Genomic DNA, 27,187 nt, shown 5'->3' on the forward strand with positions numbered 1-27,187 from the left:
GGGCGGACCGCAGCGGAGCGGAGCGGAGGTAGTGGAATTTGGGGGTAAGTAAAAATTTTATCAAAATGAAGGGCAAAAATGGATGTAGCCCATAGAGGTAAATTAACAAAGTTAATCATAAAGTTATCACTTAATTACTGTAGTAAAATTCTATAAAAAGATAGATATGTGAGTGTCAAAGAGCACTAAAAATGTAAATCAGTGATTTTAGTAATCAACCGACATGTGAATGTTTCCCACAAGGAATTAAGGATTAGTGAATAACTGAAGCATTAAAATTGAACTGAAATCAGTTATCAAAAGATTAAACTTCAAAAGTTATCAAAATCACTAGAAATTGAAAAATAAAGAAAAATTCAAATTGGATCAACATAACAGTTAGTGGAGTTACTCACTTTGAACTGCTATGAACTTAAATCACATGATTATGAAAAACCACAGCACGACCACAGCCAAGATCAACCAAGTCTGCATAATATGTTTAGACATGAAATTCATTCACACACACACACACATTCACTCAACAGGACTTACGTGGCCTGAATCAGAGAATCCAGTGAGAGTGGACGGAAGTTCACCCCCCTTTTGGCACCATTCGAGTTGGGTAGTCAGCTATATTGGTTGTAATAACATCCAAATTAGTGGAGTTTTTGCGCGGTTTGATTTTGTTCTTGCGGACCCATAGATGGGAACTTTGTTACCTTTGGTGATCTTGATCAGATACACGACTGGAGAGAGTGGTTTAGTTGACCTTTCCTGCGAAAGGTTATTAACCAGTTTACCAGAGGTGACTACTGTGTGACCGGAATTAGGGGCAAAATTGAGGTCAGAATGACAGGCCCTCAGAACATGAGGTGTCATACTGTCCCCTGCTGGTTTCTTCAGACTTGTCTGTGGAAAAGAAAACACAGCATGCAGATTGTCGTTAAGGCTCTGCATGACCCGCTCACTAGTGAAAGCTACAGTGCCACCAGTGTAGCCACCAGACGGAACTGGCTGGAACAGCAGGTGATGGTTAGACATCAAGAGATCTGGGAGTCCTCAGAGAGAGACACCTGAAGAGGACCCAGGTTCATACAGTCGTATTAGAGGAGGCTGTGGAAGAAGAAGCACAGCCACGTTTAGGATCAGACAGAGGCATGTGACTAGCAAGAGAAACTTTGTCTGTCTTGAAGACTGACACCAAGAATGATTTAAGCCTGATTTATGCTTCTCCGTCTGCGTCAGTGCGGAGACACGCAAGGCCATTATCCGTCCTTGCGTAGGGCTCCGGCAGGCACGCAAGTACGTACGGAGTCGAGCCCACTTTTTTAAACATCTGTCAAACGAGACGGATTACGCAAGCTTGTGATTGGTCAGGACACCGCTGTTATTTACAGCGCCGCCATTGCAAAGAGAGCCGAGGATAACTAGCGGCAGACACGGAGAAGCTTGAAGAATACCTCGCGAAAAAACTCTAAAAATATGAACGTTTAACTCTCCCGTGACTGGAGGAGTGAAAAGATGCGCAGCAAGTAGGAATGAGCAAGCACACCACTATCTATATCTGTATCTGTATCTGTTCAATCAACTAAATTATCTGTATTTGAAGCTGTACTCGGAATGGGCGTGGTATAACCCGGAAGTGGGCGTGGTGAAACCGGAAGTGGGTGTGGTTTACATCAATACATTATTTTAAGTCTGAAATTGATATGGAATGATCAGAAGTTGATATGTGTATTGTTTATTTGAAAACTATTTACAGAGCAGCCTCAGAATTGAGATTAAATATTTTTGATCACAATAGTAAAGGAACTATTACAGAACAAGTTTTTAAATAAAATCAGAACATTAATATTTAAGTGCATGGATTAATACATGCACCGTATTAATACATCCTCCTTGAACTGTCACCTTATCGTGGTGGAGGAGTTTGAGTGCCCTAATGATCCTAGGAGCTATGTTGTCTGGGGCACTTAGTGCCCCTGGTAGGGTCTCCCATGACAAATTGGTCTTAGGTGAAGGGTGAGACAAAGAACGGTTCGAAGGATCTTTCATGGCGGTTAAAACGAAGAGTCGGAGTACCCGGCCCGGAGGGTTACCGGGGTCCCACCCTGGAGCCAGGCCTGGGGTTGGGGCCCGTGAGCGAGCGCCTGGTGGCCGGGCTTTCGCCCATGGGGCCCGGCCGGGCCCAGCCCGAACCGGATACATGGGCTCGTCCAACTGTGGACCCACCACCCGCAGGAGGAACATGAAGGGTCCGGTGCAATGCAAATCGGGTGGCAGACCAAGGCGGGAGCCTTGGCGGTCCAATCCCCGGACAAGAAAACTAGTTTTTGGGACATGGAACGTCACCTCGCTGGCGGGGAAGGAGCCGGAGCTTGTGGCAGAGGTTGAGCGGTACCGACTAGATATAGTCGGACTCACCTCGACACATTGCATTGGCTCTGGAACCCGAGACCTGGAGAGGGGTTGGACACTCTACTTTGCTGGAGTTGCTCCGGGTGAGAGGCGGAGGGCTGGGGTTGGCTTTTTGTTAGCCCCGAGACTCTCTGCCTGTGTGTTGGGGTTTACCCCGGGGGACAAGAGGGTAGCTTCCTTGCGCCTTCGGGTCGGGGAACATGTCCTGACTGTTGTTTGTGCTTATGGGCCAAATATCAGTTCAGAGTACCCATCCTTTTTGGAGTCCCTGGGACGAGTGCTAGATAGTGCTCCATCAGGGGACTCCATTGTCCTGCTGGGGGACTTCAATGCTCACGTGGGCAATGACAGCTTGACATGGAGGGGTGTGATTGGGAGGAACGGCCCACCTAATCTGAACTCGAGCGGTGTTTTGTTATTGGACTTCTGTGCAAGCCGCAGTTTGGCCATAACGAACACCATGTTCGAACATAAGGATGCCCACCGGTACACTTGGTACCAGGGCAGCCTAGGTCACAGGTCGCTGATATGTTTTGGACACCCGAGTGAAGAGAGGGGCGGAGCTGTCAACTGATCACCACCTGGTGGTGAGTTGGATCAGATGGCAAGGGAACATGCCGCGTAGACCTGGCAGACCCAAACGCATAGTGAGGGTCTGCTGGGAACGCCTGGCAGAAGAACCTGTCAAGACGGTCTTCAACTCCCACCTCCGGCAGAGCTTTGACCACGTCCCGAGAGCAGTGGGGGACATTGAGTCCGAGTGGGCCTTGTTCCACTCTGCGATTGTCGAGACGGCTGTTGCTAGCTGTGGTCGTAAGGTGGCCGGTGCCAGTCGTGGTGGCAACCCCCGTACCCGCTGGTGGACACCAGAGGTTCGGGGAGCCGTCAGGCTGAAGAAGGAGGCCTACAGGGCGTGGCTGGTCTGTGGGTCTCCGGAGGCAGCAGACAGGTACCGGATAGCCAAGCGGGGTGCAGCAGTGGCAGTTGCCGAGGCAAAATCTCGGGCGTGGGAGGAGTTTGGTGAGGCCATGGAGAAAGACTATCGATCGGCTCCAAAGAGGTTCTGGCAAACTGTCCGGCGCCTCAGGAGAGGAAGGCAGCAACTCGCTCACACTGTTTACAGTGGGGATGGGGAGCTGCTGACGTCAACTGAGGCTATAGTCGGACGGTGGAAGGAATACTTTGAGGAGCTCCTCAATCCCACCAATGCGCATTCCGAGGAGGAACCAGAGCTGGGAGGCCTGGGGATGGACTGTCCGATCTCGGGGGCAGACGTTGCTGAGGTAGTCAAACAACTACACAGCGGCGGAGCCCCGGGGGCGGATGAGGTTCGTCCTGGGTATCTCAAGGCTATGGATGTTGTAGGGCTGTCATGGTTGACACGTCTCTACAACATTGCGTGGTCATCGGGGGCAGTTCCTAGGGAGTGGCAGACCGGGGTGGTGGTCCCCATCTTTAAGAAGGGTGACCTGAGGGTGTGTTCCAACTATAGGGGGATCACACTCCTCAGCCTCCCTGGAAAGGTCTACGCCAAGGTACTGGAGAGGAGGGTCCGATCGATAGTTGAATCTCAGATAGAGGAGGAGCAATGTGGTTTTCGTCCTGGCCGTGGAACTGTGGACCAGCTCTATACCCTTGCAAGGGTGATGGAGGGGGCATGGGAGTTTGCCCAACCAATCCACATGTGCTTTGTGGATTTGGAGAAGGCTTATGACCGTGTCCCCAGGGGCACCCTGTGGGGGACGCTCCAGGAGTATGGGGTGGGTGGCTTTCTGTTAAGGGCCATTCAGTCCCTTTACCAGAGGAGCGTGAGTTTGGTCCGCATAGCCGGTAGTAAGTCGGACCTGTTCCCAGTGAGGGTTGGACTCCGCCAGGGCTGCCCTTTGTCACCGGTTCTGTTCATCACTTTTATGGACAGAATTTCGAGACGCAGCCGTGGTGTGGAGTGTGTCGAGTTTGGTGGCAGGAGAATCTCGTCTCTGCTTTTTGCGGATGATGTGGTCCTCCTAGCTTCATCCAGCTCTGACCTTCAGCTCTTGCTGGGTAGGTTCGCGGCCGAATGTGAAGCGGCTGGGATGAGGATCAGCACCTCCAAATCTGAGACCATGGTTCTCGACCGGAAAAGGGTGGCTTGCCACCTCCGGGTCGGGGGAGAGGTCCTACCTCAAGTGGAGGAGTTCAAGTATCTCGGGGTCTTGTTCACGAGTGAGGGTAGGAGGGATCGGGAGATCGACAGGCGGATTGGTTCGGCGTCTGCAGTGATGCGGACGCTGAGCCGATCTGTCGTGGGGAAGAGGGAGCTGAGCCAGAAAGCCAGGCTCTCGATTTACCGGTCGATCTACGTCCCAATCCTCACCTATGGTCATGAGCTTTGGGTAATGACCGAAAGAACGAGATCGCGGATACAAGCGGCCGAAATGAGTTTCCTCCGTAGGGTGACCGGGCTCAGCCTTAGAGATAGGGTGAGGAGCTCGGACATTCGGGAGGGACTCGGAGTAGAACCGCTGCTCCTCCGGATCGAAAGGAGCCAGTTGAGGTGGTTTGGGCATCTGGTCAGGATGCCTCCTGGACGCCTCCCCGGGGAGGTGTTTCGGGCATGTCCTGCCGGCAGAAGGCCCCCGGGTCGACCCAGGACACGTTGGAGAGGTTACATCTCCAATCTGGTCCGGGAACGCCTTGGGGTCCTGCCGGAGGAGCTGGTGGACAAGGCTGGGGAGAGGACGGCCTGGAGCTCCCTAATTGGGATGCTGCCCCCGCGACCCGGACCCGGATAAGCGGAGGAAGACGAAGACGAAGAAGGATTAATACATCTGAACTCATGCAGTAGGAACTAGGAAATATGAAATGCTAGAACCAGACACAACATTATATATATTTTTATTTTTATTTGATTAAACTGATTTTTTCTTAACGTTCTTGGCATTTTGCCCCACACAAAGTTAAACAAAACAATGTTGATTAAGGTGTTTGTGTCTGAGAGAGATAGAGAGGGAGAGAGATGGAGTTAAAAAAATAAAAAAAAAAAACGACCGGAGCGGAGGTAGTGAGTTAATGCAGCACGTCAGCTCTGTCTTGTCAAATGCACCATGTACAGTAAGTTACGAAAAAAGTAACTTTAAATATTCAACTGAAAAAGAGGCGAGCTGAAGAAAACCTAGGGAAAACTGAAGAAACGTGAGCAACAGTGAAGCAATCACAGCGAGATCCGTTACTGTCTGTGTGTGTGCGTGGATGAGCTGGACTGACTGTGCTCCCGGCCGGCTAGAGAGTTTTGTGTGTAGGGAGGGGCGGGCGCTCTATGTGACTGGCCAATCACAGAACGTGAAGACAGTCAGTTACCAATGAGGATTTTCCTTCAGCACGATTACAGATATTTCCAAGGTTTACTCGTCTCATGCTCGTATTCCTCACTCATCCCTAGTGAAAACTTCTCTTATGTTTTCATGTCTCATGTTTCTAGTCCTCTCACATTTGGCAAAAGGACCTGGATAATGCGGCACAACATCATGTGACTTTTGTGTGAATTCATCTCTCCTCCCCCCTGCTGATTCCTCTGGCAATGGCCACATTTACTCGTCTGAAACGAGTATCCGGCTCATGCCTAGCAGCAAGCGTTTTCTTTGTGGACGGAAATGACAGGAAACTTGGGTTTAGAGGTGGGGAGCGCATGAAGAGGTGGGAGAATGAGAGAAAAATATGTCCGTGTTAAAAGTCTCTTATATACACAAAAAACACAATATATACACACTATCTTGGACCGATACATGACAGGATACCACAGAACAGCGCTACGCCCTTTGTTGTCCTGCTGGGCAATTGCTTTGCAACACTCCCCAGGAGACGGAGAAGTATGAGAGCAAAACGCTTCCGTCAGTCCGTGCGTGTCTGTCCCTTGCGGAGCTTACGGAGAAGCATAAACCAGGCTTAAGGCTATAGACAGGTGCAGGTGCAGCCTTACGAGGGTCAGGAGCAGATGTACTCTCTGGAGGGCCCCCGGTCGACACACAGGTGTGATCAAAGAGATCAGGGTCAGCCAGTAGAGGTACAGGGCGACACCCCCCCCCCCCCCCCCCCCCCCCCCTTGGTAGGTAAGTCACCCACCTGAGGTTTAGAGGTCATCAGCGCCAACTGTAGTGGAGTAAGGTCAGTGATGGCATCAGCCCCCCTTTCGGTAGGTGGTGTTCCCACCGCAAAGTACTAGGCTTCAGCTGGAGTCTCAGTGCCACCATCAACTCTCCCTGTGGCAGGTGGCGTCACCACTGCAGGGTGTGGAGTCTCAGGCAGAGCGTTGCTGCAAGCGTCAGCCTCCCCTGGGTCAGGTGGCTTCCCCAACTCAGGTAGGAGGGGTTCTGCTGCAGGGACCACACAGGCTCTGTGGACATCAATGATCTTAGAGGTACTGGATTCCCCGGTCAGTTCGGCGCCGTTGTGGTCAACAACACCTGAAGGAGAAGTGACACGAACACAAAAGAGAGCATGCAGCTCAGGAACAGAGTCAAACTCCAGAGAAGGATGTTGATGAGCTTTTGGATCAGAAAGGTACAAGATCATCCTGCTGATAGCAGGGTCCTGGAACTGAAGACTGACAAGGTCATTTATAGAAAAGGCAAGTGGAACAGACACAAACCCATCAGATGGTTGAAAGATGGACGCATCATCAGGGGGCCACAAGGGTTTGAGGGACCATGGGGTGCCCACATCTTTACCTTGAGTGGCAAGAGGGTCTGTAAAGTTGTTGAGTTGACCGTTAAGGAAGTTCATTGGTGGAAGTCGAGTTTCAAAGATGAGTTTCTGGCCACCGATGTAACTGTAAAGGTGTTTACCTGCCCACATGGTGGAAAGAGAAAGATGATGTCATGAGCCGGGGTGAGTACTCTGCCCATCATCTCATCATCTCTGAGGTTTTTGCCTGCAGGAGAGGGAGCGCAGCTGATCCGCATCAGACTGATCAGTGGGGCGGCTTTAAAAGGAGGAGGAATATCCTCATTCGACGCTGGATGATTATCTACTGCCTGGTAGACTCTAGCCTCTCGTAGTTTTCGAACCTCGTCTTAGTTTTGAACCTTTGAGACTTTGGAACCCGTTTTAACCTGTGCTCTTTTTTCTCTCTTTGGACATTCACTGACAGACTTACCATCGTTGGATCCGTTCCCGTCTCCAAGCCATAGGATTATTCACCGGTTCGCTGCCTGGATTACGACTCCACCCAGCCACCCCGCTCTCCACCGATTACGCTCTCTCTCCTCTGCCTCATCTTCATCCACCTCGTCAGTTCCGCTCATCCACCCCAATATCACAAGTCTTCTCTGGATATCACCCCGGCTCATCTCCGCTCCGCATTCATCCCGAACTTCCTCATCGTAAGTTCCGCCCACAAACAATTCCTCCGAACTACAACTCCCATTACTCACCTCTGGTCTTCCCCCTAGTTACCGCTTCCGGACTCTTCCTCCCGTTGGATCTCCAGAACGCCTTCAGTTCACCTCCACATTTTAATAAATTATTGTTCTTCCTTTACATCATCTCCGTGCTTGATTCTGTATGTCTTGGGTTAGACATCTTCCTCAAAACATGACAGATGATTGCAATCAGGATATTTTAACACAAGTTTTTGTTTGTCTCACTCGACTACAGTGGTAGAAGCCTCAGCTTCGTTAGAGAAATCAACAGAATGCGACTCTGATGAAAGCTGAATCTGTGGTGGCAAAGGTTCTGGGCTAGGTGGTGAACATGTTGTTCCCCCACGCCCAGAGTTACCAACCATGAGACAGTGGAGGTCAGGAGGCAAAATGATGGGCAGAGGTTTTTCAACCCCTGACCAGAGTTCCCGCCCCTTCCACATCGATGAAAGTATCAACGCACTTCAGAAAGTCCATGCCAAGAGTGAAAGGCATCCTTGCATGCTCGGAGACGGTACACGGGATGTTTTAGAGTCATGGGACTGATCCAGAAGTGGAGATGCGGTCGAACATCGCTCGAGTTACAAGTGTAAAATCTGAACCTGTGTCAAGAAGTGCGTTGCAGGATAGATTCTGGGTCAGTTTGACCGACACCAGAGATTTACCAGCTTTCTCCTGGGGCATTAGGTGTCCGAAGAACATTTTGGCGGACTCAACGACAGGGTGGACCGATATTTCGTCCATTGCAGATGAATCTGTCTCCAGTGTAGCAGGAACAGGTGGTCCTGCTTACTGAAGGAGAGAATCAAAAGGTTTATCCCCGATTTGCAGAATTTGTTCTGGAAGCAGATCAACAGCAGAAAGATTTAATTCTTGCACAACATCAGGATCTTGTTCAATTACATCCAGCGATGAGACAGTGTCTTCCATGTTTTGGAATTTCTGGTTCGGAATGGAACACTGCCGCTGCATGTCAGCTTTCCTTTCCTCTGCCATTCCAATGAGGAAAGAAACCAGATAGTCATGCTAGTATGACATTGTGATAATGCACTAGAAACCTTATTTTGAGGAATAAGAAATTAGGAAGAAAGAAAAGCTTTGAGCTTTTTGAACCAGGTGAAAAACCTGCCAGTAGATGGCAGCACCGGGCTAAAGGAACGTGATTAATGGAGGCGAGGCACGGTTGCGTCACTCCCCTTAATCAGATCCACTGGCGAACTGAGCTATTTTAGCTGAGCTCTGGTTTTTGGCTAAAACACTGCGGTTTTAAGAGCCAAAATGTTTACCCAAAGGGATTTTGCGGTGGGTTTTCCCGCTCGGTGCTGTCTTATCAGCTCCTTTCTACGGCACGGCGAAGCTGATTATCTTGTCGGCAAGGCCTAGATTTGAACAGAATCAGGACTTAATAGGTTAGTTTACGTCCAACGGGGACAACCTCTTTGACTGGAACGGACCTGTGCACTGGTTCACGTCTTAGGCCGGTTTTTAACGTATATTATATGGTGTTCCGACGCTAAAGTTTACCGCTATTGTGGCTTCGGACGCTAGCAAACTGTGCTAGTCACTAAGCTAAGCGGGTGAAAGTGCGCACATTCAGTGATGTGTCGAGTTTGATCACGATCACTCTTCAGAACACCAGTCTGGTTGTTCCGAAGGCTCGGAAGAGTCCAGGTAGTTGCCGGAAAAGGTGCTATTTAACAGTTGATCAGACTGTGTAGCGATTAGCTTTGTGCTAACGTGAAGAGAGAGAAGTGAGTTTCTCTGACTCAGGAGTGAAACAATGTATACAGACAAGGTGACGAATAAACGCATAAACACACAAGCAAACACACATTCACTTACTTTTTAGGAATTAGAATGTAATTTGAAGCGCTTGCTTCTTACAGACTCGGCTATCTTTACTGTGTTTCGGACTACCGGAAGTTTATGCCGGAAGCCGGTGTTACTGTAAAAAGCTTCCCTCCCGGGCGTTCCGGAGGAAGAAAATTAAAGAGACACAGCTCCCCGTTTTACAAATTATAAAAATAAAACACAACAACAGGGTATTTTGATCTGAACAAGACTGGCAAAGGCTTGCCATTTTATGTAGCGTTGTTAAGCTACATAACTAGAATTTAACACTGTTGCTATTTCAGCTTTGTTAAAACCTGAGAAAGATCAAACGAATTGGCAATGAAACTTATATATATATAAGCCATATCCACAGATATTTATATAATTAATAGAAGTTCATACACCAACTGGCTTGGTCTATATTTAACTTTGAGATTTAAATTAATAGCAAAAGTATATTTATTAATTCAGAAGATCTAAAGAGATCTTTGCTCGTTCAGTGATCAATATACACCACTCTGTGTTTTATTTCAAAGAAGTCAGGTTTAAAAAGTTAAGAATTTATTACTAACAATTTAAAAATGACAATTTAAAAAACAATTTATAAATGACAATTTATAAAAGCTTTGGCATTAAAGCTTGGTATTAAAGCAATCTGTGTCTGGATGAAACTAAAAATGAAGTGTGTGTGTGTTTGGATGTGTGAATTAGGTCTCAGAAGGTTTTTATCTTAGAGAGAGAAAAACGCGTTCTGGGTGAAAGAATTTGGTTTGCAGTTAAGCTAAATTATTTCTTAAATGAAGCAGGCATTTCAGACGCAATCTTGTGTTCTACCCATCGACATATAAATATTGGACAATGGGTTTCCATAGGCTCCAATAACACGTTTTTGAGGCTAAATTGGAGGTGGCCACCACTGCCATTTTGACCGTGTCACAGGTTCCGTCAAGCCCAGACAATTCCACAAAAGTGAAGAGAGGTGGAGCTGAGGGTGTGGCTGTAAGGCTGGGATCAACTGACGACACCTGGTCAACTAGATACAAGCTAACCTGAAGCTAACCCAAAGCTAACGCGGAGGTGGGACTAAGCAAACGGAGGTAGCAACCTAGCTACAACCGGAGTTAACTGTACACAACACCAGAGCTTCTGAGTCAGAGATACGCTGGGCTGACCGCTGGGTAAAAGCGGGTGGAACACAGAGGTCTCCCGAAAGCAGCTGAAAGCCAGCAGCCCGCGCAGCAGACAGGCGGCGCTAGGGTTGCCAACCATCCCTTGAAAAACGGAATCGTCCCGTATTTAGAAACAAAAGTGCACGTCCCGTATTGAACTCAAAAGGGACGCACTTTGTCCCGTAATATAGTATGGATCAAAATTAGTCTGTAGTCTATTACCGGAATTAACGCTTTGTTTGAAAGCCAGCCCTTCGCCTGCTCTGTGACCAATGAGCTGACCGCATGCTTACACACGAATATGACAATACAGATTACCGCTTATTTCATTGGTCGAGGAACGGTCGTTTGGGGAGAAGATACCGAAAGAAAACAGAAGACAGCAAACAGCACGGCCAACAGGGAAACTAACGCCGACACTGCAGTACAAGTCTCGGACGACAGTACCCCTCCGAGAAAGAAGAAAAAAAGGCTTCAAAAATACAGGGAGGAATGGGAAAAGGAAAATTCCTGGCTGGAAAAACTGCGCAATAACACCTATAAAGCGCACTGCACCGTGTACCGGCGCAGTTTTTCCATAGGGCATGGTGGACTGACTGACCTCAAGCAACATGCTTCTAGTAGTAGCCACATGAAAAACATAAAGGACGTGAAAGCACGTGGAACCCTCGATCCGTTTGTCATCCACAAGGCCACGGCAGAAGCAGATATGGTAAGTAAACATTGCTTTTTTAAACCCTCTGGTTAAAGTGAAGGTATTTATATGAAGAAAAAAACCACTGTGTTGGGGCTTGTTTACTATTATTTTTTATTATTTTTGTTGCCTGTTTCTGTTTTGTCATTAGTTTTTCTATTTTTTTTTCAACTTGGGTGTTTAGTTTCGATGTAGCCTTGTCTTGGTTTATATGTTGTTTGAACAATTTTAAACTAAAAGGATGGATAAATACATAATAAATAAAGTGAACTATTGTATTGTATAAATGCTATACAATGCAATAAATATACAATAAATGTTTTCCATTTATTTACCACTGTAAGTGTTCTATGTGGTGCTTATAACCCAGGTTTACTTCTTATCTCCATTGGCAGGTTAAACATCTCTATGGATGAGCTTTATGACGAGTGTGTCACTGCAACCAGCCTTCTGGAGCACCTCACCAAAGGACCTCAGGAGAAGGAAAAGTGGCAGTCCAAGGGAACAGCAGAGAAGTGTATAGAAATTCTTCAGGCAGCTGACCTCTCCAACATCCAGCCTGTTGTATCCTTTGTACTCAGCATCCCATCTTCCACTGGGTTTGCAGAGAGGATTTTCTCTCTCATGAAGAATAAGTGGACTGATGTGCGGAACAAATGTTCTACTGAAATAATTAGATGTGAGCTCATTGTCACTCTAAATTGTGACATGTCTTGCTCAGAGTTTTACTCTGCAGTACTGAAAGACAATTCCTAAATGCAGCAAGATCTCAAAAGAAATACAAATGGAGAAAATAGTCTGTTTTCACATAATGTAGCATTGAGCTTTTGAGTTCATGAGTTTGGATTTTTCTTTTTTTACTTCAACCGTAGGCTACAGTCAAGGCCTTTGAGGCACAAATATGTTTACAGCTTCTCCACAGATTTTCTGTTTGCACTTTTCTAATTGCAGTTACAGCATTGCTCTTTCTGTTGTTTTCTATTAATTCATACAATTTTAAGTTAAGCAGAACAGAGTTGTTTTAAAGAGAGCTATTTATATTCTAAAAAGTAAAGCATAACAGGCTACCGTTTAAGAAAGAGACCTGCTTTATTTATTTATTTTTTGTCATTTTGCACAAAAAGTTGAGCATAACAGTTTTCTGTTTAAGAAAACTGCCTTTGTTACTTATAATAATTTTGTAATTTCACGCCATAAATAAATGGCTAAATGATCATTTGTTTCCCATGTTTTCATATCACAAAGAATATGCATCTTCTTAAACCAACTTCAAGTCAAATAGTAAAAAAAAAAAATCCTTTCACACACACACAAAAAAGAGCAAAAAAAATCACCACGCTGGAAAGGGTGGCCTGGAGCGGCCGGCCCTGCCCGCGAGGTGTCCCTTATATATTTTTCAGGGAGTTGGCAACCCTAGGCGGTGCGATCAGACAGAGATGCGCCGAGCTGCGGGGAGGGGAGAACCACAAGCCGGCAGCCCGCGCAGCAGACAGAAGCCGAGATCAGACAGAGATGTGCCGAGCTGCGGGGAGGGGAGAACCAGGTGGAAAACATCAGTTTCCATCCAGAGCTCCACAAGCCGGCAGCCCGCGCAGCAGACAGAAGCTGCGATCAGACAGAGATGTGCCGAGCTGCGGGGAGGGGAGAAACGGGTGGAAAACATCGGTCTCCCGAGAGCTACACAAGCCGATAGTCGGAACCCAGCTCCACCAACATGTTATATTTCAACCCATTTTCTAAAGTGCAGCATTATGTTAAATGCACTGGGTTTTACCCTATTACGTTTAAACTTCATGGTTAAACAGTACATGTTAAAATCTAAGCTCAGCTGGGCAGTGACCTAAAATATATAAATATAATTTTACTTACCGAAAAAAATGAAGTGGAGACTCCTTGGATGCTCCATTAGTGCAATTAATGCCACAGCAAGTCATTTTGTCCAACAATTGCACAAAAAATATCCAAAAAAGAATACACAAACACAGAGACTCAAAATCCCGGAACAGTTTCCAGGCCAGACCGAGGCTCTACTGAGGCCTTTCCACGGAGCTAGCTCTGTGGTCACGTGGGTCTGATGCTCATTAATTATACAGAATTTTAGGCTTTTAATACACTTAAACAGAAGAGTGAGAAAAATTCACCCCCCTCAGAGTTGTCATGAGTGTAAACTAGATCATTTAAACCAAAAACATGTTTTGGAACCAGGCTGTAAACATGTTTATTTCTGCTGTGAAATTGGTATTTTTAACATGGGAGTCAATGAGGATTTGCTCGCTTCTGACACCAGCCCACAGCGGATGAGGGTGGAACTGCAATTTTTGGTACTTCCGGGTTGGCCTCAATTTTTGAGCCGCATTGTGGGGGCTTAGTTCTACCTCACCGTTCAGACGACCCTCTGTTCGGATCCGGAGGTCAAGGGAGGATGTTGATCAGCCTCTGGGTACCCGGTCCAGTAGGGGAGACCAGTGGTACCGGCTCTCTGGTCCTAGAGTTGCTGCAGGCACACAGGTGGATGGTTATCCGTCCGAGCAGATTCTTAAGGAATCTCGTAGCGTCAGCTTGGTGCAGATGGCGTTTCTGTTGAAGCAATACTATCGGCGTGACAGAAAAGCTTTAGTAGAGGCTTCGAACGGCCGACTCGATCCTCTGGACTCTCGTTGCCACGGAGAGAATTTTGGTGAGCTCAAGAACTGAACTTGAACTGAGGAGTTAGGTTTTAAGAGACGGCCGGTAATCTTATTCTAACGAATTAGATTTTGACATGTAGATTTAATATACCTCAGAACACGCCCTCCCAAGATAGAAAGCTCTGGTGTTATGGAAAAAAGACATGTGAGTGCAGTTACCTTTAACCTGATTTCTGTGTCCTGCATGGTGTGTGTATAAGTGCACATGATCTTCTAGTCACTGTTAAACATTACTGATTATCATAAATAATAATTATTATTAACCAAAGAATAATAATTCATTTCAGTAATTAAATACATTTATAATGAACCTTGATGATTATTTATGAACATTGTAATAGACAGTGAAAAGAGTTAATTAAAACTGATTCTTTTAAATCTTGAAGTGTCCATCTTGCGGATGAAACTGCAGTCAGATAAAGGCAGTCAGATTAAAGATGGTTTATCGCAGACTTTGCATCTTCTGTGATGGATAATCTGTAGATAGAATTACAGCCAGGACAGCTTGACCCAGCTGAGGAAGTGTGACCTTTGGGTCACAAATGAGGCCATTCATGTCGCTACAGATGATTGTTGCTGAAACCAATTCAAAATCAACAGTGATCTCCCAGAATTTTTGTGTGCTTTTTCGCCACATGTCGTGAAACAAGGAAATTGGGTTCTGATGAAGGTGCTGAAGCGAAATAGATGGGGCAGCCAGTAGGGATGGGTACCTTTGACATTTGAATCGATTCGGTACTAATTCCCGGTACCTAGGAATCGATACCGATACTTAACTGTACCAATTTTAGATACTTTTGAGTGTTTATAATTTTAATTCTCTTTTACAATTAAATATATATTTTTCTCAATATATAACAATATTTGATAAATATCACGATAAATAACATTCAACTGTTTGTATTTTAACATCGTCCTTGTAGTTTTATAAGCTGATAATTAAACTGAAGCAAACATCTTCACTGTGAACTAAATTTACTGTGTATCTTCATTCCTTTTGCCGTCCTTTTTCATTTGATTTTTCCTACTGGGAAGGTAGAATTTCCGAGGAGAAAGCGAACGCACCATTAGCTGATAACAACAGTGGCAGTGGAAGCTAACATATCAAGCTAACATTATCTTAAATAGTTTATTTAGCTGCTGGAGCAGATTAAAACGATGATGCCTCACACTTAGATCGTTGTCGCTGGTTTCATCTTCACCCAATCACCCGTCGCATTTAGTAAAGTGAAGCCAAACTTTAGAGCGCGTTCATGTTCTTCTAGTCGGAAATTCGGAGTTCCGAGGAGAAAGCGAACGCACCATTAGCGGAACGGAAGCTAACATATCAAGCTAACGTTATCTTAAACATTTTATTCACCTACCGGAGCAGATTAAGATGAGGATGTCTCACTTAGATCGTTGTCGCTGGTTTCATCATCACCCAGTTACCCATCACATTTAGTGAAGTGGACCCAAGCTTTAGCGTGCGTTCTTTCTACCATGCTGCTCCGTTTACAACTGGCTCGCAGTGAGCGACGACATAACACTCTTGCGCATGCGCAGCTGTCTTGGCAAGTTGTCGTTATGAAGGACGGGTACCGAAACGAGGCACCGTTTGAAATGACGTGAATCGGTGCTCAGTTGGTACTATGGAATTCGGTCGGTACCTTAAAAAGTACCGAATTCGGTACCCATCCCTAGCAGCCAGAGATCCATTCAAAGTACTCCTCATTACTCCTACTGCTGTGAAGATTGCTGACAGGCCATCTTGGATTCATCTATCCCACTGCAAGCTCATCAACAACAACTAACCGCTCTAGCCCGGCAACAAAGTCCGGCTACAAAGGGGTGGACCACCACTAGGGTGCTGCTTCTCAAACCCGGTGAAGATAAGATCAAGATAAGATAAGATAAAGATCTGCTTCGAGCTTGCTGGGTTCACCACATTGTTGATGTTGGTGGTCACACTCATGGCTCTGCACTTGGGCCGCCTCTCAGCATCTGATGGAACAACTGGGACGGCAGCATTTGAGGGGGTGCTAGAACTGGAGCTGAATGACGGATTGGGGCTCCTCTCTGACCGCGCACCTACAGGACAACATAACCTGCATCCACCTCGGCTGAAGACCCCCTGGACACAACTACAACAGGCCACAGCGAAGAAGAGGCGCTGGGCAGGATAACTACTTCAAGCACCTGCATCCAAATCACCGGACTGGTCCGGACGCTCCGGACCTGGCTTCAAGGTACTCATCAACATAAGACTGAAACCATCCTGATCAACGGAAGAGGACTCTGACTTCCAAACCCTATTCTCCAACCGGGACTCTCAGTCCACGGACAAGCCGTTTGATGAAGAACGCCTGGTTTGCTTCAGCTCTGCCATAGTTTGAGCTGCGTAAATTAATATTACACCCTCGTTTTTCCTCCTTCACTGAAGATTTGTCTGCACCTTGGAGCTTTAATCTAAATTCACCTGATGTTTCAATACACTGTACTGATGTTTTCTGTGTATTATATGGTTTTGCTGATCCTTCCCAATCTCCCTATAGGAACTGCCATAAGTTGTAGAATTGTGCATCACAGGAAATTCATTTCAATATGTATGAAATAGTTTTTCTTAAGGTTATAATTGTGTTGATTTAGCTGATTCCATTTTCTGTCTCTGAGAACTGCTGTAGGATTTTATTGTCAGTTGTGTTTGCCTTATTTGTGTTTATTACATTATTTGTACTTATTATTTGTCATCGGAATCATCATTATTATTTTATTTGTTCTTCTTAGTTAGCTGTATTTGTATCAAACTTTATATAAAATGATTCTTTGGACAAGTTAACAGGATTGAGATTACGATCCACAATAGATATATGATTGCAGCTCCTCATGCTGTGTTTGCCTTATGGTGTTGATTCTGAACCTTTTATATCTGATCATAGTGTTCATTACTTTACGTATTATTTTTCTTGTTTTGATGCTTATCAATTTTGTCTTGAGTTCATTGATTTGTAACCTACTGGTCCTTATGACTACTGAGATGAGCACCTTTCCTGGTTTACCCCTTTCCTATTGCTTGATTTGTGATTGATGTAGCTTTCATAGTGGTGGCGAGTTATGGAAGTGGATAATATTCCTTATTACTTTACCTATTTTGTTTTCCTTATTTGGTTCTGTTTTGTTTTGTTGCTTCCCTTTGTTTGGTTATTCTGTTCGGATAAACAGGAGGGAATGTTATGGAAAAGTTTATGCTTATTAATTCTTGATCATGGACTCAATCAACTGAATGTAAATGTATTGCTCTATGCCTCTTTGCATGCCCACTCATTCAGACACACACACACACACACACACACACACACACACACACACACACACACACACACACACACACACACACACACATTCTTAACTTCCCACACACAGACACAATCTCTCTCTCTCTCTCTCTCTCTCTCTCTCTCTCTCTCTCTCTCTCTCTCTCTCTCTCTCTCTCTCTCTCTCATCTCTCTATAAACAAACTCTGTGACCGGATGTTCGGTGCATTATGCTTCGTGCATCTTGCCACAGTTATAACTGTTTGACTTGCTGTTCATTGTCTCCTTCTCTCTTCACTACGGGAAATGGGTTATTGATAAACATATTGATAAAATCCATGACAATATTTATAAACAGTCAAGAGACCTAGGTGTGAGTGTAGCCTCTTTGTGGCCCCCCACAGCAGCTGCTGTTTTTTTTTTTTTGCTGTGGTCTGCTGCTGTGAGGAGGCTGCCCATTGAGTACCACTGATTTAAAGGCTCAGTAACCCTCTGCAGGTGTTCTGGATTCATCAGCTGATCAGACTGTGACACTTTGAGTCTGGAATATTGAACCTGTTTACAATATTCTGACTGTCTGTGATTTAGAATATGGGGTTTTCATCAGCTGTAAGTCTTAATCATCCCAGTTAGAACTAATTAAGGCTGAAATATCTTGCTTTGCATGGAATGTGTCTGTCTCATAGATTAGTTTCTTGTTTTAGGCTGTATTACGGACATAAATGAACTTTTGCACCAGATTCTAATTTTCCAGGTTTACCTGTAAATCCTTTAAGTCTGTCTAGGTGGTTGACTAGTTTAACTGTGAGTAAATATGTGCTGGCTGGAATTTCCACGTCTTCAGTATTTCAGGCTTTAAACATGTTGAGTTTATGGGATGTGTGTGTGTGGGATGAGTGGTGGTCCTGATTGTGTTATGTTTGTTGAATAAGAAGTGAATTTACTGTATTTTTCTGTCAGTAGCTCAAATACTATAAAACCAGTAAGCAGTAGAGAATATAAAGTAATGCATAATGTAATGACTGTGGTGGCTACTGCCCGATGAATTGTTCCAGTTTCATTGATCCTGCAGACATCAACCCTGTTTAGTCGGTTATTTCTAGAGGCCATGCCTCCCGAATGCTGCTAGTCACCACTGGTCGTAACTCGCTGCACGTGTCACTGATACATTAAACTAAATAGTTACATTTCGTCTGCTTACCACAGATGAAACCAAAGACATTAACTCTGCTTACCACAGATGAAACCAAAGACATTAACTCTGCTTACCACAGATGAAACCAAAGACATTAACTGTGATGAACATCCTCTGGTTTTGGACTGGATGAGTCCACCTCTCAAGGACAGAGCTCAGAGCTGTCCAAAGAGGACACCAATAACACCGGACTTTTCTGTCCCTTTCCTTCCTCATTGTGTCCTGCCTATGTTGTTTATATGGCTGTTTTAAAGCTGGTCTCCATGGCGACGGTGTGACCCCTGCTGCTGCCCCTTGGTAGCGGTCCTGAGTGATGGCCAACAGGCGACCATAAAGGCTATCTGCTGTTGGCAGATTAGACCAGACAAACATATCTCCTGTTTACAGACCTGCCACAGCCCCGTTTATTTACTAAACAACACTGGACTCATTTTTGTCATCAGATTTATAATAAACAACCAACCTACGATCCACCAGAGAGAAGATCTGTGCAGTTGGAGAATGTAGCTGAAACTGTCAGGAACAAATTCCATATTAAACTTTTACTGGGTCATGAAGCAAGTGTGGAGCTCACTCCCTGGAGTACCCACGAAAATATGTCACCTCCTCCCTTTTTACAAAATGTTACCAGGTACCGGTATGTGAGCTGTAGAAATTCAGCGTTGTTCTGGAACAGAGAAGCTGGTTGAGACTAAAAATGGGAAGCTGGCAGGAGGTTTGTCACTACTTTTTTCTGTGTGGGCCTGTTCTTCTGGGAAAAGCCTTCATCCCTGCTCCACATGCATGTCACTGGCCTTTTGTGTGCGACGATGCGCACTCACTGAATGTTTGACGTTTCCATACCGCCCTTACAATTCACAGGTTGTCATGGAAATGCACTGGGTGGCAGTGGCAGCAAAGTTACAGTGAAGAGAGAAAGGAGGAGGGTCAGTTAGCCCCCTCCTTTGTGTACGATGCAGTGTGTTGATCAGGAGAGCCTTAACCAGGGGGGACATTTGTGAGTCCAGAATAAAAAAATAAAAGATTATTTAAAAAGAGCTCCTCAGAACCCAGGATGTTCCACCCTAGCAGCCAACCCTAATGAGACCCTGTCTCCTCTGTGTGAGACAGAACTGGTCCTGCTGGGCTAAACCAAACCTAGTGTTAATCTTCATATTCATTCATTCATGCATTCATTCATTCATTTGTTGTTAATTTATTTCATCTATATGCTCATCTCCGAGACTTCAGTGTAATTTACAGTCACATAACAATAAACACCTTTAGATTCATTATTAAATCGTGAATAACTGGAAAATGTTGATGAAAAGTATTTGATTTACTCAATGCCAGAAGGAGTTAAGGTGGCCCAAAGCTGTTGCTCTGGGACACCATAGGAATGACTGATTTGCTCACTTCCACTTTTATGGCTGTCTCGTGGATTGTGACAGTGGGTTTTCTAATGCTCACTCTGGTTCACCCCAACCCATCCCATATGGATGTCAGAGGTCCACTAACTTAGGCCTAGTCCACACGTAGCCGGGTTTTATTAAAAACGAATATCCGCCCCTACAAAAACTTGCATCCACACCACCCCGTTTCAAAACAAACTCTGTCCACATGTACCCGGATAAATACGTTGTTAAGAACATGCCAGACCTGTAGGTGGCAGTACTTCCCCCGTTCTTAACCTCGTCCTTCGTCTGTGGTCTTCCGCAAGGAGCAGCAATTCCTCTTGCAAAAACAAACAAGCAGAAAGCGCTTGGACAATTGATAAAGCGAGCGCAGCTCTGAGGGCATCCATGCTGTCGGCTAGTGTAAACACAGGTCGCACACGTGATGTCAGCATTTTTTGTCGCAGAAAGTGACGTTGCGGACCTTAAAACTCCGGTTTTGTCCGTCCACACGCAGACACCCAAAACGGAGAAAACGCAGATCTTCACTTTGGCCGGAGTTTTTAAAAAGATCTGTTTTCATGTGAAAAAACTCTGTTTTCGTGTGGATGACAGGCCAAAACGTGGAAAAATATCTATGTTTTGGCAGATCCCCGGCTACGTGTGGACAGGGCCTTAGACATGTTGTTACAGACTCTAACTAGCACTACCAAACAAAAATACAAACACAACACTTTTGTTTTTGCTCCCTTTTTTTCATGAGCTGATCTCAAACATCTGAAACTTTTTCTACATGCACAAAACACCCATGACTGTCAAACATTGTTCTGAAATCTGTCTATGTGTGTGTTAGCGAGCACTTTTTCGTTAACAAGATAATCCATCCCACCTCACAGGTGTGACAAATCAAGGCTGATTAGACTGCATGTATAATGAACAGGTGTGCCTTATACGGCCCACAATAAAACAATAATCATAAGCTAATGGTTGGTTAGTTAACAAGGAGCTAATGATGTGTCAACTAGCCGTTAACAAAGCATTTCTTAATGTCTCTTCTAAATCACGGCTTATTCAACAAAAGCACATTTTGGTTCTGTGTTAGAAAAAAACTTTGTTTTCACAGACCTAGCTGTTATGTTCTTGGTTATTTGTTACCTGTAGTTTATATTCATATCAAAAACATTTATTTTTGACAAAAATACTTAAATTTAGTCTGAATTACTTGGTTAGCCACAAAAAAAAAATAATTCTGCTAAGATTTTGTACCAGATGTTAAGAGATGGAAACACTTTACATTGACAAATATTCAGTTTTTTCCCACTAATTATACGTGTTTTTATTGTTTTGGGTTAATGATGCTATGATTCTAATGTTCTGCTGCTGGTTTGAATCTACCTGAAGCTTCTAAAGAACTGTCGTTGGTTTTTGGTCCGTGATCTGGGTTTGAGTAAAGCCGGACGGATCTGGAACGCTGTGAAGCTGACGCGGTTCCACCGCCTCCTGTCACACAAAACCAGATCCACCCGACTTTACTCAAACCCAGATCACGGACCAAAAACCAACAACAGTTTGTCCTTTAGAAGCTTCAGGTAGATTCTAACCAGCAGCAGAACATTAGATTCAAAGCCAACAAGAGACTGAAGAAGAGATTTAACATTTGTTCAGTGAGACAGGTCACTGAAACCTTCAACATGATTCATTAACACCAGTGGAAAACTATCTGTGTTTTATTTACTGTGTTCATAATAAAGGCAGCATGAGAGCAGATGGTTTCTTTTTGCACTGGAGCCCTGGAGCGCTGCTGTCTGCCGCAGGAACATCTAGCCTGAGATCCGATGTGAGTGGCCCTCATAGCTCTTTTCCATCGCCAGGTCTGGAACAGTCCGGTCTGGTTATTTTTGGACCGCTGTGTTCCGGTATGGGTCTGGATTTTTCAGATGAGCGTTTCGATCACAGTTTGGGCCATCACGTCGGCAGGCGGGGTTAAATGAACCGTCATGCGCAATTTTAAAAGTTGTGCAACTATTCAGTACTTCTGTGCTGCAATAAATGTTCTACAGAGCTAAAGACAAAAACAAAATGCTTACCACGCCTTCCAAATGTGACTCCAGAGTGCAGTCGCTAAGTCCAGAAGTCTGCCTCGGCTTTACATTAGCGTCCAGCGCGTCATAGCAACTCCGTGTATTTCTCCTATCCGAAAACAAATCCACTCCTTAAGCATCAACTATACTGGCCTGGCACTGAACCGACGTCCGCTCTGATCCTTTGGCTGCCGTCCGCTGATAAAATAACTACCGATCCGTCTAGCTCCTCCTGTGGACATTCACGATGACGGCGAGAAATGTATGGAACTCTGAAGGTGACCAACACCTGCTGCTACTTTTTCACTTTTATGTTCAACTAACAAAAATACAAACAACGGAACTCAGTTTGTTTTCCTTTTTGCAAGTAGTGACATATTTCTGTCAACCAATCAGTGGACTGTGTTGTTGCTCCACCCTAACCGTGCCGCTCCAGGAATTTCTGGACCTACAACAGAAGGGAGCTCAAAAAGTCCAGCGACTAGTGCGGTCCGGGTCGGTTGTCTGGACCGGTTTTACAATCGGAACAAAAAAATTTGCAACCCGATCCTTCCCATTCCATGCCAGTTTGGGCGATGGAAAAGATGCCATAGATGATTCACACTAATGCAGACCCGGGGCCAGGCTGACCCCAGGAGAAGCTACACTTTAGGAACCTGATTACATTTTGCTGTGCCTTTCATAAGAACCCTCCACCTGTCCTGATACATCCACCTTCCTTCAGGAGAAAGTTGTTGCTTTGGATGACAGGAGGGGGATAACACAGACGTAACGGTATTTCACACCGTGTGCAGCTATCTATGAGGACTACTAATGGCAGATTTTGTCTCTAGCAGTCTTTTTCTGGATTTGTGCATTCTGAGTTTCAAGTTGGTATGGCTTTGTTCCAGAACATCAGTTTCCCTGTGAGAGCCTTGTCTGAAAGGGTGAAGTAATGGGTTCCATTAAAAGCAGGACATGGTAATGTGCTGGGCATGGTTTTAGGGAGAGTTAGTTTGCTGTTTTCACGCATGTAAAGTTCTGTTGTTCTGTGGAAGCTGAGAGAATATTCTAATGATGAGGAATCCTATGTAATACTCATATCAGTAGTACTGAAGTTTTCCAGCTATGGACGTGATGTGATAATTAACTTTAGAGTGTGCTGTTGAAAGCATAAATAAAGGCCAAGTGGTAAGCATGTCCACCACCCTTCTGCTGCTCTTCATGAAGGGCCTGTGCCAAATGCTTGACACTTGCTTGCGTAAGTAGACTTCTTTTAAAAAATGGCTCCATTTGCATGACAAAGGTGGATCACTTTAGGGCGGAAGGGAGGGAGGACGGGGAGTTAGGGCTGTTGGTCTGGAGGGGAGAGGAGGCAGGAGGGACTTCAGAGGATGAACCAGGATCGCCGGTTCTGTCCCTGTGAGGAGATGAGCGGTGCTGCTGGATAAGGTCGGCACCGACACCGAGCCTGGTGTGGATCTGAGTCTCCTACGTGAGGCGGCTGGTCCCATACAGCTGAACGAGAGAGTTTTTCTGTTAAGAAGACGTTTTACAGCTGAGTGAGGATGACTTTGATTAAAAGCGTTTCTGGAGTTTTAGAAAATCTGCTGTTGAAGAGAGGCACTCTGAAATGCTCCTGGCTGGTCTTAACACACACATTTTAATTCAGCATTTCCCAGGTTTTTAGCCTCCCTCCACCTACTCCATGTGGATCAGGTGACTTTTTTCAGGTGAGCTGGATGTTTTGTTGCAGGTGGAGGCAGCTACTGCTTAAACATGTCAGGAACGTTGTTTGCTGGACTCCTTCTCTTCATGTTGAAGGTAAAAACTCTTTGATTCTTACAGTCTAATGAGATTCATGTGCTGTTGTGAGACTTTAGAAATGATAGGACTTTAGAATAAGCATCATAATGATGGATGTTGTTAAGCCATGAGCAATTTTTTTCTTTGTAGGTATGTAATGGTGAGCCAACATACGCTGGGCTACAAAGACTGGAGGACTCACGAGGTCAGTCAGTCATGAAATTTGTTCCTCCACCTTCCCGCAAAAGCCTTCCAGAATGTTACGTAGAACCAGCCGTTGTGGTGGTGGCACCCATCAGACGGCATCTGTTCATAAATCACTTTTAGAGACATCCTGGTTCACTTTGGCCTATGGTACAACATGATTGGTTCACATTTTCATCTGTTACATCTTGTTCTAGTTATTTCTTTATTTAAAATATTTTATGTGATTTTGTTGTGTTTCTATCTGCCTTTTCCCCTTAGTTGAACACTGTAGCACTTTGATTGATGCTGTTGTTTGTGAATGCCTTATAAATAAAGTTGAGTTGAGTAATACTAGTTTCTCTGGTTACATCTTCCCAGGACAAAACAACCATGTCTATCTAACACCACGATGGGCTCTCCAGCTGGTCAATGACTCACTGCCTTACTCCAGAGCTGACCGCTTCTGCAGAGGTCAGTTCAGCTCCCTCGTCTCCCTGGACCAGTCCGAGGACCAAAGAGGAGTGCAGGAGCTCCTTCAGCTGACTGTGGTCCGCACACCAGTCTGGGTCAGGGATCCCAGTAAAGCAGACTCCAGGCCTGTGGCCTTCTCCAGACAATGTGAGTGGAAGGGGTGCTTCAGTACTCAACCCAACAAAATCAAATGTTCAAACAAAACTATCTTTTCTCCTTCTGTTTAGATTTGCAGTTCTCAGCTTTTAGTTTTCCAAAGGAGTCTCATGAAGGATTTGCCCACATCAATATTTCCTTTCCTGCTCTGGAGGCGGTCAGTGTGTGTGTTCGGGTCCAATGGGAACCAAAATGGAATGACGTGTCCACCATTTTCTCCTACGCTGCTCCTGTTTTTACCAACGAGTTTCAGCTTCGAGGCCAAGTGAACATGCATGGTCGTGTCCTCCTGGCTCTTATAATTCAAGGAAAGCATTTGCCTTACAAGGCATCTTTCTGGAATGACGGAGCATGGCATCACATCTGTGTCACATGGAGCCGGAGCAGCAACCTCTGGACAATCTATGTGGATGGGGTCCAGAAAGACATGGGCTCAGGTTCTGAAACTCGCAGAGACATATATGGGGATGGGATTCTGATTCTGGGCCAGGACCAAGACTCGTTTGGCGGGAACTTCACGGAACCCTTTTTTGGAAACATCACTGACCTGAATGTTTGGAGCTCATGTTTGGAAACCAGACATGTCCATGCGCTAAATTCCTGCTCTGCCATAACTCCCAAAAAACTTTTCTCCTGGAACCTTGACCTGATCAGCAGCCACCCCATAGTCAAAGTCGTACAGGCCCTTCTGTTTTGCCCAGGTAAGTCTGTCTGTCTCTCCTTTACAAGTCTCACTGACTCGTTTTTTAAATGAATGTTTTGGTCTCAAGTATGCATGAACGTCTTGTGCATCATATGGAAAAATCCTCCAGCGCTCCTGTTTCAGGAAGTAGAAGTTTGTTGAATTACTACTCTTACTTATTAATTAATTATTAACTTTGATGTTTTATCTCCACAAATACCACAAGCCTGGCCATGTTCCACCAGGATGTGGAGTTGATATTGCTAATGGTTAGCTTCTACTAGCCGAGATGCACGCTGCACTCTCCTTCCTATGAGTTTTCCCAAGCCAAAGTGGGTGAGGTGATGAGTTTCCCTGTGACGTAGCTCTTTCTGAGCTGACCTATTTCCATTCAGCGGCGAAGGCGGGTGATGGGGTGGAAGAAAACGGTCATGTTTTCAGATGCAAAACTCAGAGAGGTCGATCGTGTTTCAAAAAGAAAAGTATCTATGTACAAATCTGTTTTCATAATAATGTGTAAACCTCCAAGCTAAATTCCCTAAAATAGATCATAATTCTTATAATCCTGAAGAAAGTATTCTTAAAACATAGTTAAATGGTAGCAGATTACATCACTTTTTTAAAATTATCTCATTATGTCTATTTTGGTAGTTTGCTTTTTCCCAGCTGATTTACATATGTGTGCTTACAGTGTTCACAAATACTTAACAGTTTATTAGCGATTTTACATTAAAGCTTCTCCTTTTACAAGATTTAATTTTGTTGTCAGAAAATAACATGCATCTGATTGAAAGGCAGCTCACTGAGACCACATATTCAATTCAATTCAATTCAATTCAAGTTTATTTATATAGCGCCAAATAGCGACAAGAGTCGTCTCAAGGCACTTTACATAATAAACTTTCCAATTCACAAGCCAATCAGAAATAATGTTTCCTATATAAGGAACCCAGCAAATTGCATCAAGTCACTGACGAGTGTCAGTGACTATACAGCAATCCTCATACTAAGCAAGCATGCAGCGACAGTGGAGAGGAAAATTCCCTTTTAACAGGAAGACACCTCCAGAGAATCCTGGCTCAGTATAAGCAGCCATCCTCCACGACTCACTGGGGATCGAGAAGACCGAGCAGACACACACACACACACACACACACACACACACACACACACACACACACACACACACACACACACACACACACAATAATGTGTCTATAGTTCTATTGTGATGTCTTAGTAAATATTCTGTTTGGTGAGATCAACTTCATTGTATTTATCCTAGTGGATCTATAATTAAATGGGTAAACTAGCAGTAGCACAAGGAAAGCAAAAAGTTATTATCAGGAGAGAGAGAATGTTTTAGTGGTTAGCAGCAGTGTGTTAGCCGATGGCCCCTCCATGAGGCCAACACAGCTCAGCAGAACATCGTTGTAGCTTCTTCTGTGGAGAAAAACACTTAGAGAAAAAATAAAGTTAACAGCTGAAATTGCAGAAAGTAATACAGTTAAAGAGCAGATAGAAGAAAGCAGTTGAGTGTGGAAAGTGGTCAGTGTATCCTCCAGCAGTCTAAGCCTATAGCAGCATAACTACAGAGATAACTCGGGATAATCTATTCTACTTAGATGGAGGCATGTTGGAGGCAGGGCAAGGGAGAGTCGTCTTTACCGACTGTACACTCCACCTCCCTCTACTCCCCCACTTGTCCAGATTTAGGCTAACATCAGATTTTAACCATAGGCCCTATTAAATAAAAATGTTTTAAGCCTAGTCTTAAAAGTAG

General features: G+C 45.0%; 1 protein-coding gene across 9 annotated transcripts in view; it reads left to right on the forward strand.

Annotated features, from left to right (window-relative positions):
- Positions 1 to 23,443: 23,443 nt before the first annotated feature.
- adgrd2 (adhesion G protein-coupled receptor D2) overlaps positions 23,444 to 27,187 on the forward strand; it is a 104,884-nt gene continuing 101,140 nt past the window's right edge. For 3 of the 9 annotated variants that reach the window (XR_011517061.1, XR_011517060.1, XR_011517062.1), the window contains exons 1-5: positions 23,444 to 23,785; positions 23,860 to 23,927; positions 24,060 to 24,114; positions 24,474 to 24,713; positions 24,794 to 25,423. Coding sequence is in view for 6 of the 9 variants with exons in the window: in XM_070546328.1 (XP_070402429.1) it covers positions 23,737 to 23,785; positions 23,860 to 23,927; positions 24,060 to 24,114; positions 24,474 to 24,713; positions 24,794 to 25,423 (1,042 nt within the window). In the remaining 3 variants the exon portion in view is untranslated. The remainder of the gene's footprint in view (positions 23,786 to 23,859; positions 23,928 to 24,059; positions 24,115 to 24,473; positions 24,714 to 24,793; positions 25,424 to 27,187) is intronic. The other 6 variants (XM_070546332.1, XM_070546329.1, XM_070546327.1 and 3 more) reach the window with 4 other exon arrangements.

This window comes from Nothobranchius furzeri, chromosome 17, assembly GCF_043380555.1.
Source record: "Nothobranchius furzeri strain GRZ-AD chromosome 17, NfurGRZ-RIMD1, whole genome shotgun sequence".
Classification (NCBI taxonomy): domain Eukaryota; kingdom Metazoa; phylum Chordata; class Actinopteri; order Cyprinodontiformes; family Nothobranchiidae; genus Nothobranchius; species Nothobranchius furzeri.